Here is a 14,748-nt window from a genome sequence, read left to right as displayed (position 1 = left end):
TTCTCTTCGGAATCGCAGGTCAGATGGGGCAGGATAGGGAACCTGAGTGTGCTTAGCAGAGGACACTTTCCAGAGGGTGGGGGGGGGGAAGAACACCTTGCCGGAGGCAGATATCATATACTCACCTGTACGTTGTGCAGGGAGATGATTTCTGCAAAAGAAATACCTAAAAATTAGGGCTCTTGCATTTTTATCCTGCTGAGTAGCTGTCCAATTTATTGTTCTCCCTGAAGTTGGGATTCACACGTCACTCACAATATGACAAGCTGCAAATATATCAGTCCAGTTTTCAATTTTTTTGCACATAAATCAGTGGTTAGATGGCATAGATCCGTGATGGCGAACCTATAGCACGCATGTGACACAGAGCACTCTCTGCGGGCAAGCTAGCCGTCACCCCAGCTCAGCTCCACATGCACACGCACCTTCCGCTGGCCAGCTGATTTTGGGATCTCTGCTGTGCATGTGCAGGGGGGGGGCACATGCAGGAGACGTGTGTATGGGTAGGGGGTCATATGTGCATGCAAGGGTGTGGGGGAGGACAGGGGGTTGCACCCCCTTCTCCATGGCCCATTTTTGGTCCCAGGAGGCTGGGGGGGGGAAAGCCTACTAAGCCCAAAATGGGGCACTGGGGGGGGTTGCACATGTATGCGCAGGGAAGGGGAGCGCAGGGGGATGTGCGCACATGCGCAGTGGGGCGCTGTGTGGTGTGTGTCACACACACATTGCACGCACCAACAAAAAGGTTGGCCTAGATATTGGTATCTGAATATAGGTCTTTTTAACATTAACTTTTGAACGTAGGTGAAATTTTAATTCATATTGCAGTCTGGCTATGATAAGCCATATGCTAAATAAATAAATGTGTTTTCCATCGCTCCAGCCTGCTTCTGTCCTTTCCATTTTTATTTGGGTTTTATACAGGTAGTTCTTAACTTACGATCACAATAGAGCCCAAAATTTGGTTGCTAAGTGAGAAAGATGTTAAGTGAGTTTTGTCACATTTTACAACTTTCCTTGCGCCGTTGTTAAGTGAATCACTGCAGTGGTTAAGGTAGTAACACAGTTGCTAAGTGAATCTGGCCTTCCCCCACAATGACTTTGCTTGTCAGGAGGTCGCAAAAGAGGACCCCGGGCACACGACAACCGTCATAAATACGAGTCAGTTGACAAGTATCCAAAATTTGATCATGTTACAGAAATCCTGCCAAGGTCGCAAGTGTGAAAAACGGTCATGTCACTTTTTTCAGTGTATTGTAACTCTGAATGGTCCCCAAATTAACTGTTATAAGTCGAGGACTAAGTGTATTCATGTAATTTATTTTCAGTGTCCGCTTTGAGACCAAATAATGGCTCACCTATTTTTTTTTATGTGCAACGTTTTCTCCTCTGTTATTTATTAATGGCTTCTGTTCGACTTCTGATTCCGATCTTTTCATGCTTTAAAATCACTCCATCGTGATCTGGTTATTGACCGTAATAATAAAAAAGCACCGAGATTTAACTTCTGAACCAGGAAACTTATTTTTCCTTAAGTGTAATGTGGAATGCGGACTTCATATATTTCTTCCGCAGTTTATTTACCTCTTCGCCAAACTCAGTAAAACGTTCAAATAATCTTTGTAACTCTCACGGCAAACTTTTTGCGGTCCAAGAGATAAGAATAAGGTAAATCTTCAAGTCCAGATGGAATTTGTCTTTTTTTCCAAATCGGCCTTAAAAAAAAAAAAGTTATAAAACCGAATTGAAAAACAAACCAAGTTTGATTCCTATTCTGATTTTGAAGTCGAGTCTGGTCAGTTTGACAGGAAACGGAGTGGAAAAGAACACATTTCTGATTTAATTTTCCCCCCTGCTGTTTATGTAAAGCTCAGCTTCTCTGCTTTAGCTGAGTTTTAATTCCCAGAATACTAGCCTAGCAGTCTTTAAGAGAACGCGTGCCAAATTTTAAAAGAGAGGTGCGTTCCTGAAAATCCACCAGATTTAGGCGCCTTCAATTTGGACACGACAGGCCGCCTAAGCCTCCCATCTTGGCAACTTGTGTTAAACTTCCCGGCTTCAGGAAAAGAAACTGTTTTTTTTTAAATGATCAATTTGCAAGCTGGCATAGATAAAGTTGGCAACCTCTAGCCAACTTCTGATCACAAATTAAGGCAATTTTGATGAGGGTTGCCCTTATCTCTTGAAACTGGTTTTCTCCTCACTCTGAGGATATCTATATATATATAAAAGCCAAATACCACTCACTCATCACGAAATCTCCAGAACTGTAAAGCCTACAAACTTGAAATCTGGCACATATGTTCCTCTTGGCTTTTAGGTGCTCGCTAAGAAAGGATTTTCCGAAATGACCATCAGATCATTAGTATTTCTTATACAGTAATTAACACGCCCTGGTGCTAAGGAGTTCTACTCCACCTCCCCACCTGAAAAGAACTCTGTTCCAACTGCCATTTGCCTCACATTCCGTTACCTCAGTTCAAACTGGCAGACATTCCACTCCTTCACTCAGGAGCTGTCTGGCGCTCCTTACAGTATTAAATGTCAGTACCTCACCAAAATGTCTACGCCTTCCACCTACGGAACTGCTTTCGGACTCAAGGTGGCAGGAGCGATATTCCCTTATGTGTTTTAATTAGCGACCACCGAGCCAATGGATTATGAAACGAATGCCTCCCGCATAGCCCAATCACATAGTTTCATTGCGAAGCACGGGTATCCAGCTAGTTTTCTATAGGCACAAGTTGAGTTACTCTTTCTTCTTTTAAATGCTCTGATGAAAAATATCTGCATTTAGGTGGCAAAAACCCATATATTTAAATAAGCCTGTTTTCTGACCACTTAGGCTCAGGCATTTCCTGAACATTAGTCCCAAGGATACGAAGGAAAAACACGCTCTGCACTGTTCGTAGTTATTTCCGTGAGGCCTGTTATTCCAGTTAAATGCCAGGAATTTTAAATCTGAATTTCAAAACGCAGAATACGAAGGATCTTTTACTGTTCTTTGCCAGTATCTTTTGGTTCTGACAGAAGAAATGCAGGGGTCTCCAAATTGGGCAACTTTTAAGACTTGTGGACTTCAACTCCCAGAATCCCTGGCTGTCTGAGGAATTCTGGGAGTTGAAGTCCACGCGTCATAAAGCTGCCAAGCTTGGAGACCTCTGCTTTGAAGTCTTGGTTGAAAAGTAGAATTGAATATATGGATTGGGTCCCCATCACACCCGCATCCAGAAATCTATGTAACCTTCCACAAGATGAGGAAAATGTAAAAAAAAAAAAAAGTAAAATAACAAAGTCCTAAAAATAATTCTGAGGCAAATTTCAAAATTAGTCACAGTGCCTTTCAGGTATCAGAGTAAAAAAAAAACCCACCTATTTCTAGGAAGTGCTTAAATACTGTAAATTACAAGTAGTTCTTGACTTACAATCATTTGTTTAGTGGCCATTCAGAGTTACAATGACGGTGTAAAAAGGGACGTGTGACCATTTTTCACACTTACAACGGCTGCAGCCATCCCCATGGTCACCTGATCAAAATTAGGATGCTGGGCAACTGGCATGTCCGCATGTCGGTTGCAGTGTCCTGGGGTCACGTGATCATTTTTTGCAACTTTCTGACAAGCAAAGTCAATGGGGAAGCCAGATTCACTTAACAACCTTGTTGCCAAGTTAACAACTGCAGTGATTCTGTGGCAAGATAGGTTGTAAAATGAGGCAAAATTCATTAAATAACTGCCTCGCTTAGCACTGGAAATTCGGGGCTCAATTTGGTTGCAAGTCGAAAGCTACCTTTACTGCAGGGGCTAAGGCGCTGCGCTTGTTGATCAGAAAGGTCGGCAGTTCGGCGGTTCGAATCCCAAGCGCCACATAACGGAGTGAGCTCCCGTGACTTGTCCCAGTTTATGCCAACCTAGCAGTTCGAAAGCATGTAAAAAATGCAAGTAGAAAAACAGGGACCACCTTTGGTGGGAAGGGAACAGCGTTCCGTGCACCTTCAGTGTTGAGTCATGGCGGCCACATGACCACGGAGACGTCTTCGGACAGCACTGGCTCTTCGGCTTTGAAATGGAGATGAGCACCGCCCCCTAGAGTCGGGAACGACTAGCACATTTGTGCGAGGGGAACCTTTACCTTTACTATCTAAGTATCAACCCGAGTCAAAAAAGTAAATCCATCTATTTCTAGGAAGTGCTTCGATGAACTTCTGAAATGAGCAAGGTGAAAAATCTCTTCTTTTTCCAGATTGAATCTTAATTCACACGGGCTTTGGAAGGGGAGAGAAAAATCCAATTCATGTTTTCATTTGAAGAAGAGAAACCTAACCCCCCCCCCCAATATATATATATATATACAACCCCGGAAGAAAAGGGAAGTCATTTCACAAAAAGCTAAGGCAGATTTATTTATGTTGTTGTAAAAAAAAAAAGGGGGAGGAAGAAAAAAACAAGGAGAAAGAAGTTTCACATACTCCCATCAGAAAAAAAAAAATCTCCATCCTGGAGTCAAATCTGATTTTTCTATCTTTGCAAGGAAGAGGCCGGGGGGCTGTGGAAATCACTCCAGGGGCTTCAAAAGGATCGTAATTAGTCTCTCCTGCTACTTAAACCAGGAAAAAAAAAACAGCAGCAAATTTGGAGAGGGGGGGCGTGCGATATTTACAAAGGTCTCTGCTGCTTGCTTGCTTGCTCTTCTGGCTGGAGAGTCTGTTAAATTCTCAATTTGTGCCGTTCACACTTGGGGAAGGAGGAAAGAGAGAGAGAGAGAGAGAGACAACTGGAGGGAGAGAATTGTGTGTAACGATGTGCGTCTTTGCGATTCCTCCCCAAAATCAAAATCCTCGGAGATGTGACGGCAACGGAGAGGGCAGCAGAAGCCGGACTGAAAAGAGGACTCAGGAGCAGGAATGTCCAATTCTCCACAACCTCAGTGTGCTTTGTGTTTCCCCTTTTTGTGTTTTTTGTCCTTCTTTTTGCTTGCGCACCTGGAGCAGAACCACTGTATCTCTTCCGGGGGAGCAGCCGTGATGCCGACGCAGGGCCTGCGAAGGAAAAGGAGAAAGGGGTGAACGATGGCGGGAGGAGGAGAACGCATCCTTGCAAATTTTTAACAGGATTAAACAGCCGCAGGTCGTCCTTGACTTACGGCCACAACGTAGCCCCTATATTTCGGGTGCTAAGCGGAGATGGCCGTTAAGTGAGCCTTGACCCGTTTTATGACCTTTCTCCCCATGGGTGTTCAGCAGGGGTGATTTTCACTTACCTTCCCTACCGATTTGCAAATGTGTGTGCGTACACGCACAAGCTTCTCTTGCACGTGCCCTGTCCACACATGCGCCCCACCTTCAGTGCATGCGCTTTGCTCAAAAAACAGACGGAATAGAGCCAGGATGGGTGGGCAGGCCCACCCGCAATTTACAATACAATACAATAGCAGAGTTGGAAGGGACCTTGGAGGTCTTCTAGTCCAACCCCCTGCCTAGGCAGGAAACCCTATACTGTTTCAGATAAATGGCTATCCAGCATCTTTTTAAAGACCTCCAGTGTTGGGGCATTTACAACTTCTGGAGGCAACTTCTGTTCCACTGATTATTTGTTCTAACTGTCAGGAAATTTCTCCTCAGTTCTAAGTTGCTTCTCTCCTTGATTAGTTTCCACCCATTGCTTCTTGTTCTGCCCTCAGGTGCCTTGGAGAATAGTTTATAGCAATAGCAGTTAGACTTATATACTGCTTCATAGGGCTTTCAGCCCTCTCTAAGCGGTTTACAGAGTCAGCATATTGCCCCCCCAAAATCCGGGTCCTCATCTTACCCACCTCGGAAGGATGGAAGGCTGAGTCAACCTTGAGCCGGTGAGATTTGAACCGCTGAACTGCAGAACAGCTGAACTGCAGTCAGCTGAAGTAGCCTGCAGTGCTGCACTCTAACCACTGCGCCACCTCGGTTTGACTCCCTCTTCTTTGGGGCAGCCCCTGCTACTGGTGCAGGCGAATTGGTCTGAACCGGATAAATACCACCTCTGGTGTTAAGTGAATCACCACCATGGTTAATAAGTTAGTCACATGGTTGTTAAGTGAATCTGTTTTCCCCCTGGGTTTTCCCTGTCAGAAGGTCGTAAAAGGGGATTGACACGACCGAGGGACATTGCAAGCGTCATAAACATGAGGTAGTTGCCAAGTGTCGGAATTTTGATCATGTGTCCCCCGGAGATACCGCTATTGTTGTAAGGGCGAAAAACCGTCCTAAGTTTGTGACGTTGTAGCTTCGAATGATCGCTAAACAAATGGTCACAAGTCAAGGACTAACTATAATTTGATTTAAAGGGGAGGGAACAACAGTTCGCCATCCTGTGACAGAGGTTGGATAGAACGTGGTTTAAAAAAAGCAACAACAACAAAAATACGTTTTGTTTGACGATGGCTTCGTTTTTACACACAAACATAACAACTGAAGAGATTCCATAATTGTAATTTATGTGGTGTCAGCGCTGATCTCGTGTTTTCCCCCACCTCAAAATCCTCCTGCAGATATGAATAAAATGAGGCACCGGAGGATTTACTCAAGTGTTATTTCCTGTAGTTTCTCTTGTGAAACATGTTCTTAAGATACTTAGAATGGCTGCAGATCTCCGAGTATTAGCGTTAGGCGTTTTCTCTGAATTGTACTTCCAGATATAAATATATATTTTTCCCACATCGTGCATAAACTGGAATGCATCTGTACATAAAGAATGTTCTTTCTGGGTTGTTTTTTTTTACACACTTCCTCTACTGTTTTTACTCATTTTAGGGCACTGGTTCTTTAGTTCTAATCTAAAGGGTTATATTCAGTGGTGGGATTCAGCCAATTCGCACCTATTCGGGAGAGCCGGTTGTTAACTTTCTATAAGCAGTTCGGAGAACGGGTTGTTGGAAGAAATCTTATTTTGTTTTTCCCCACTTTACAGGGCTAATCCTGTAAGGAAGGCAGGAAGGAAACATTCTGGTGTTGTTTCTAGCCTAATCTTTGTTGCCCTGCTTACAGAAACGGCCTCTCCGGTTAACCCTTATGACATTGTAACAGCTAAGGTGAAGCGCCCATCGACGTGATTGACGTTGAATTGGCCATGCCCACACAGTCACATGACCACTGAGCCACGCCTACCCAGCTGGTCATTAGGGCAGAGAACCAGTTGTTAAATTATTTGAATCCCACCACTGGTTATAGTTCCTCATCCTTTAAAAAAGACATGCATATATGAACAAGAATTCCGTAGCTTGCTTTTTTTTTTTTTTTGGCTGAAAAATATAGGAAATTAAAGGTTTAAGAAAAAAAAGTTCACACTTCTTTTTTATATATATAAAGCCACTGGGACCGTTTGTCTGTTTAAATGCGTAGAACGATTGCTCAGTTCACTGAATAAATCTCTTTCAGTTCAGGAAAAATACTCTTCGGATTATTTAAGTAATGAAAAATTCAGGGAAGTCTATATTCACATCAGTGCTTTGCAAGGAGGAATTCAATACCGCAGATAGTAAGGACAGCCCGAATGTATCACTTGGCTGCTGGAAAACCCTGTTTTAATTTATGGGGGTCTATAAAACCATCTAAAAAGAGGGCTGTGTTAGGCCCGGGGATGGAACGTCCCCAAAACAGGAAGAAAGGGCTAGGAGAAAAAATAAACCAGATTTAACTGGAGTTTTCATTTACTTATTGCAGGAGAAGGATGGTGGCAGAACCTGGAGGCAGAGTTAAAAGAGGAATGAGTCTAGAATCCCTAGGTAGCCACAAGAGGACTAAGCCCAACCCTCCTTGAATTCTACTGGTCCTTATCTTACTCCAAGCAGGTGCTAGCAGTTAGTTGAGAAGATTCTTGTACTGTACATAGGGTTTTCTTTTAGTAATAAATGAGTTTAATTGGACCTTCACATGCGAACCTGATCTTTCGTGCCTGATATTCTTAAATATAGTAACTATACCTATATTCATCTTCCAATCATCCATCCATCCATAAATCTTGCCTTTATTATTTTTCACAAATAATTCAAGGTGGCAAACATATCCGACTCACTTTCTTCCTCCTGTTTTCCTCACAACTACCACAACCCTGTGAAGTGAGTTGGATTGAAGTACTGGCCTAAAGTCACCCAGCTGGCTTTCATGCCCAAGGCGGAATTAGAATTCACTGTCTCCTGGTAATTGGCCCAAAGTCACCCAGCTGGCTTTCGTGCCCAAGGTGGAACTAGAATTCACTGTCTCCTGGTAATTGGCCCAAAGTCACCCAGCTGGCTTTCATGCCTAAGGTGGGACTAGAACTCATTGTCTCCTGGTGATGGGCCCAAAGTCACATGACCAGTTTTCATACCTAATGTGGGACTAGAACTTGTGTTCTCCTAGTTTCTAGCCTGGTGCCTTAACCAGTGGACCAAAGTGAGATTATTTGTGTGGACTTTATATTTCCTCCTTTCTGCCGCCTTGAAACCAGGCTGATGTCAACACTGAAGATGACCTGACCAAAGCCATCTTGGAGCTTCAGTGTTGACATCAGCCTGGTTTCAAGGCGGCAGAAAGGAGGAAATATGAAGGGTTGGAGCTGGGGTTTTGTAGCCAAAATAAAATGCTTTCTCTTGGGAACCAAGGACATTCTCACACTGGAATAGAGGAAGGAGGAGTGAGGTCGCCAGGCAACCAGGCAGTGCCTTGATTGGACCATGCAAGGGATTGTTTGGGGTTGGGGGGGGGAAACTTTTATTTTTAATTAGGTGAAAACCGCAGGAACCTTCAGAGTCGGTTTTCACCAGATCTGTGCCAATTATGATATATCCAATAAAGCTATTCTTTGAGGAATCCACCTGCCTTGGAATCTTGCTTGCTATGGATCTATTCCTTGGACCCCTGACAACTGATTGTAAGCAATGTTTTGAGAAATGATTGCATGCAGACCAAGCGCTCCAATTTGGACACTTTTGTGTTCAGATCTTGTCTGTATGCTTCCAGGGGATTACAATAGGCCGACAGCACACAATCTTAGGTAATAAATGACCATTTCCATATCATTTGTAGGTCTAAGACTACAACACCCAGAAGTCCCACAAGAGTTCTCCCACATGACTTCGGAAGCAGAACGTGGCTGCCGCCGCCGCCACTTACCAGTGATACCAGTCGTCACAGTCATCACACCCAATCATCGGGCTGCCATCGTCCGGCTTTTCACAACCGGGACAGATCCATATCTTGTTGCCCCACTCATCTCGGATCTGGATGGATAGAAAAGGAAGGAGAAACTAAAGACTCAAGTGGGCAGAAGTTTCATTTCATGTAGATTTCTTTCTACATGTTCCACAATAGCTGTCTAACATAGTTAAAAGGCAGTGGGAATGGATTTCCAGAGGAGGGGAAAAATGCAGACTACAGGAACCAGGAACACTAACTCAGGTGAAGACACAGATAAACCTCCAAGGGCTTCAACGACCCTCTAAAAGGATGCAAATGACCAGCTGCCTTCAAGGAATATCAATCCTTTCACATTCCCCACTGTCCAGTCAGAGCTGAAGAAGCTTCTTGGATGAGAAGCCAAATGTCTTCAAAAGAAAAAAGGGGAAGAAAATCCAGTTGCCTCCTGAAAAAAGCACCTTTGGGATATCTAACATAGTATGTCTTAACCTTGACACCTTTAAGCTGTGTGGTCTTCTGGGAGTTGAAGTCCACACAATTTAAAGTTGCCAATGTTAAGAAACACTGATTTAATAGCTCAAGGATGTGGGGGTGGGGGGAGAAACAGAAATATCCCACCACAGCTATGATAGTGCAGTGGTTGGAATGCAGTTCTGCAGGCTACTTTTGCTGACCACCGACTGCCAGCAGTTCGATTCTCACCAGCTCAAGGTGGACTCAGCCTTCCATCTTTCCCAGATTGGTAAAACGAGGACCCAGATTGTTGGGGGCAATAGGCTGACTCTGCAATCCTCTTAGAGGGGGCTGTAAAGCACTGTGAAGGCGATATATAAGTCTAAGTGCTATATTATTTGAACAAACATGGTATGAATGCAGGCATGCAGCCTTGGATAACAATATCAATAGTAATATATTAGATTTATAAGGAAGCTAGATCAGAGAAATTCAAGGCACGTTACAATGGAAGAACTCAATAAAAACAAGAAAATACATAAAACAAACAACTTCCTGCTTTGGAAAGGTGAAGAAAAATAAGCAATTCCAACCATTCTTATTCATTACTCGGAGAGTTGCAGCCCATGGCTTGTTCAAAAGGCAAACTTGTTAATGAAGATCAATCTCCATAAAGATTCTCAGTCATCCAGGTGGAGTTGTCTGAAAGTTGAATAATTGCAACTGAATTGTCTTCAGAAGTAATGGGTGCTCCGTCATTGGAGGTTTTTAAGGTGAGAAGGGACAGCCGCTTGTCTGAAATACTACAGGGTCTCCTGCTTGAGCTGGGGGTTGGACTAGAAGACCTCCAAGGTCCCTTCCAATCTGTTATTCGGTTATTATTCTATGAAGTTGGCTCATTCTGGGAGCTTAATTCCAGAACGAGCCACGCTGAGCCTGGGATAATGTGGATATGGCATCTTGAAGGCCACCGCCTCTGCTTCTCTTTCGGAAAGCAACTTGATGTGCTTAAGAAATAACCAAGCACATCAGAGATGGAATCCAGCAGGTTCTGATCAGTTCTGGAGAATCAGTAGCAGAAATTTTGAGTAGTTCAGAGAACCGGTAAATGCCACCGCTGGCTGGCCCCGCCCCGATCTATTCTCTGCCTCCTGAGTCCCAGCTGATCAGGAGGAAATGGGGATTTTTGCAGTAACCTTCCCCTGCCACGCCCACCAAGCCACGCCCACAGAACTGGTAGTAAAAATGTTTGAATCCCACCATTAAAGCACATCCCAACCAGGAAGGGTATTCACTTACTTTCCCTACCGGTTCGCAAATATTAGGGCGTGCATCCATGCATACACCGGTCTTCCGTGCATGTGCTTTGAACATGCATGCACACAGCTTGAAAAAGTGCATAAATGGGATGGCATAGAGCAGGGGCAGGTGTCCCTCCCACCTGTGATTTCCACTACCAGTTTGGGTGAACTGGTCCGAACCGGCTGAATACCACCTCTGATCCCCACCGTTGGCTCCAGTTGCCAAGGGGCTGTCTCAGCCTTGCTCATCCTGGGATAAACCATTTGACTTGGTCTGTGAGTTCCACCCTCCACCCACCGAGCCAAACATCTTGCTAGCCGTGGATAACGGGGCCGGTAATCTCAATCAGAACCGAAGAAGCTTCTTGGATGAGAAGGGAAACGTCTTCAAGTAAAAACGAAGGAAGTCCAGCTGCCTTTTGGAAAAGCATCTTTGGGACAACCGTGACCTGGATGGCTGAGAAACTCCACAGACGTGTCATTTGATGGCTTGGAAGACGCCAGCACTAGGTTGGCGGAAACAAGACTTCCCAATTGGGAGCTGAAACTGGTGACCGCCCTACCATGCTCTCCTTCCATTCATTCATTCGGCCGCCTCCCTCCCTCCCTCCCAGGAGGCTGTCTTGGCAATGTGCGTCTAATATATACAGCACAAGCATTTAGGTTGCTGTGTTAGTACTTATTAGCCAAAGTCATCCAACTCAGCTCACTGATAAGATCAAGGGTATAAAAAAATAGTTACTGAGTAACTTTCCATTCCTTTGACATTTGTCACACTACGACATTTACCAAAGGGTAAGGGGTGGGGGGGGGAGAGAGGGAGATTGGGGGGAGAGAATGAGAGAGAGAAAGAGAGAGAGAGAGATGGAGGGTGTGTGTCTGTGAGAGAAAGAAAGATGTAGAGTGAGAGAAAGAGATAAAGTGTGTGTGTGTGTACGTGTGTGTATAGGAGAGATGGAGTGTGTGTGTGAGAGAGAGGTGGAGAGAGAGAAAGAAAGAGAGATGGAGAGTGTATGTCTGTGAGAGAAAGAAAGATGGAAAGAGAGAGAGATGAGGAGTGTGTGTGAGAGAGATAGAGAAAGATGGAGAGAGTGTATGTGAGAGAGATAGAGAGAGATAGAGAGAGATAGAGAGAAAGAGAGAGATGGAGCGTGTATGTCTGTGAGGGAAAGCAAGATGGAGAGTGAGAGAAAGAGAGATGAAGAGTGTGTGTGAGAGAGAGACAGAGAGAGAAACAGAGAAAGGGAAAACAAGAGAGAGAGAGAGAGAAAGATGAAGTGTGTGTGTGAGAGAGAGAGGGAGGGAGAGAAAACAAGAGAGAGACAGATGGAGAAAGAGATGAAGTGTGTGTGTGAGAGAGAGAGAGAGGGAGGGAGAAAAGAGAAAGAAAGATGGAGACAGAAAGAGAGATGAGTATGTGTGCGTGAGAGAGGGGAGGGAGGGAAGGGAAGAGAGATGGAGAGAGAGAAAATCAGAAAGTTTATAACACTATAAGAGGCTGGCAGAGCCTCTTCTGTTCATTATGGTGCACATTCATACATGCTACGAATTACATTATAATTGAAGCAATCCTATTTTGGACAAAATGCACACTGGAATTCTGGCTTCTGTTAGAACTTAATGGTTTTATGAAAGGTCTTCTCTCCTTTGTCAGCATAGGAGAAACTTTCCAGCACTTAGGCCGTTCAATTTTAATGGTCTTAAATCCATTAATTTGGATTTAATCTGAGCTTAAATATATGGGTGTCAGCCTATTTTTAGTTGACAGATGAAATGAACGTGAAAAAAAATCACACTCTAAATATATAGTCAGCTATGAACATATATAAATACATTTCTCCTGCATAGGTTTTCCTGTTTTGTGATGGCTTTTTTTCCTAAGTTGAGGGAAACAAAATAAGCAAAAGCCTAAGGAAGGAAACTGAGAGTTGAGCAGCATATACATTTCATAAATATTTATTTAATTTATAGGCCGCCCGTCTCACCATTGAACGATTCTAAATAAATAAATAAATAAATAAATAAATAAATAAATAAATAAATAAATAAATAAATAATGAACAGTCTGACTATATGCTTAAATTTCCCCTTTACGCCCGGGATTCTTCCATTAATGACCTAAACAAGCTCTGAGGTAAAATGATACAATTGCCTGGTAAGTTACGTGATAACATGATATAAAAACTATTGTTTTTAATCTAAAATGGTTGGCTGACTAAATCTTAAGGGGAATGGGTTTGACCATACGATGAATCATGAACCTAGGTTTGCATGGGTGAATTCATGCAAACACGTATGTCAGCAAGGAAATGACTGTTTTCTTAGGTGTTGTGGCCCGCCAGCAGCTAGCGACTAGTGGAGCTGGTGGCAGACTCAGACAGTGAGGAGAGTTGGGGAGGAACCTGGCCCAGTACTGGAACCTGGGGAAGGCTCTGATGAGGGCTCTGTGTCGGAGGCAGAGAGGGGGCCAGGGCACTCCAACAGTTATCAGCTGCCTTCGGAGTCGGATATCAGTGGGGCAGAGGAACAGCTGGAGCCTGTTCCCGATGTGCGCATGCGTAGAGCTGCCAGGTGAAGGGAACAGCTAAGGAACGAGGACCGAATTGGGAGGATGGTGAATGGCCCCTCCCATAGGGAATAAAAGAGGAGCGAAAGGGGAGGGGAGTTTGCAGGAGACAATTAGTTCAACTCATTAGGGGGAAGATCTGTTCCTGGCTTCTTGCGAAGTAATTGCTGCTACAGCATGGAGTTTGGAAGATATCGGCCTGGCAGCTCTCCAAGCCTGACAAAAGTCTGTAGTTGTGAAATCTCATGAAAGACTCTTGGCCGGGACTTTGCTGGAGAGGAATTCCCTTTAAAAAAAAAAAAGGAGGGAATGTTGGAGGGGAGAAAGGAAAGTTGGAGGGGGGTGAAAGAAAGGGTGTATGGAGGGTTGAAGTGGTATATTGGGTTTGTATTTCGGGGAGTATTGTCGACAAGAATGGCTGTGTTTATTGTTCAATGTTATATGGCCCCGGTTAAGCACAGTATATATGTGACTGTATGAAATGAAAAGGAAAATAAAACATATTTACAGAATTTAAAAAAAAAAAGGAGGCTTTATAGGACGAAGAGTCAGCTTCATGATCTTGGGAAGCCAAGGTCAGAACACAATGTCTGTATTCAACCACTGATAAGGCCTGGGGCTCTTTAGCCCAGCTTTGCTTCCAGGCCTAGGAGGAAGTTTTTCTCTGGAGAGTTTATCAACCAAGAAAATTCCACCGACCAACGATTCTGATATACCTAAGCCAACATGTCAGAGATTTCTCACTGACCGAAAGCTGGAATTGCATAAATGCCTAATGGAAGGGGAAAGAATTTCTGTTTAATAACAATGGCTGGGATTTAGCTTGGATGGAATTAATATGGAAAACCATCTCTCCAAGGTAAAGTATTTGCCGCTGGATCCCCTCCAGAAATGACGGCAGATTTACTAAACAGGAAAGTGCTGTTTGAGAAGTATAAAACTTGAGGGCACCATGCGACGCCAGTCCAGAATCGGCAGACAAAGAGTTTTTAACATGCCAGGCAAATTATTTTTGGTGCTTTTCTGCAGAAGAAGCAAATAGTATAACTGACCTACAGAGATGATTTCCTCCCCCCACCCACCCCAATCAGAAATGGAGTAGATTGCACAGTGGAGGAATGTATGCAAAAGTTGGATGGAGGAGCAGAGATGGCAAAATTAGAATAACAGAGTTGGAAGGGATCTTGGAGGTCTTCTAGTCCAACCCTCTGCTTAGGCGGGAAACTGTGACCAGCCCGTTTCCATTTCAATTCTTTTACTCTCTTGATGGCATCGTATGC

At 44.0% G+C, this 14,748-nt stretch overlaps 1 protein-coding gene across 3 annotated transcripts in view; it reads right to left on the bottom strand.

Annotated features, from left to right (window-relative positions):
* Positions 1-4,382: 4,382 nt before the first annotated feature.
* TAF3 (TATA-box binding protein associated factor 3) overlaps positions 4,383-14,748 on the bottom strand; it is a 171,135-nt gene continuing 160,769 nt past the window's right edge. For all 3 annotated transcript variants that reach the window (XM_087722715.1, XM_087722714.1, XM_087722716.1), the window contains exons 6-7: positions 9,125-9,231; positions 4,383-5,038 (exon numbers count right to left, since the gene is read on the bottom strand). In XM_087722715.1, coding sequence (XP_087578841.1) covers positions 4,924-5,038; positions 9,125-9,231 — 222 coding nt within the window. In that variant the 3' untranslated portion in view covers positions 4,383-4,923. The remainder of the gene's footprint in view (positions 5,039-9,124; positions 9,232-14,748) is intronic.

This window comes from Thamnophis sirtalis, unplaced genomic scaffold (genome assembly GCF_051295495.1).
Source record: "Thamnophis sirtalis isolate CommonGarterSnake01/CBP01778 unplaced genomic scaffold, rThaSir2_p1.2 scaffold_9, whole genome shotgun sequence".
Classification (NCBI taxonomy): domain Eukaryota; kingdom Metazoa; phylum Chordata; class Lepidosauria; order Squamata; family Natricidae; genus Thamnophis; species Thamnophis sirtalis.
The sequence above is the reverse complement of the archived record's forward strand: the minus strand, read 5'-3'. Positions and strand labels throughout refer to the sequence as shown.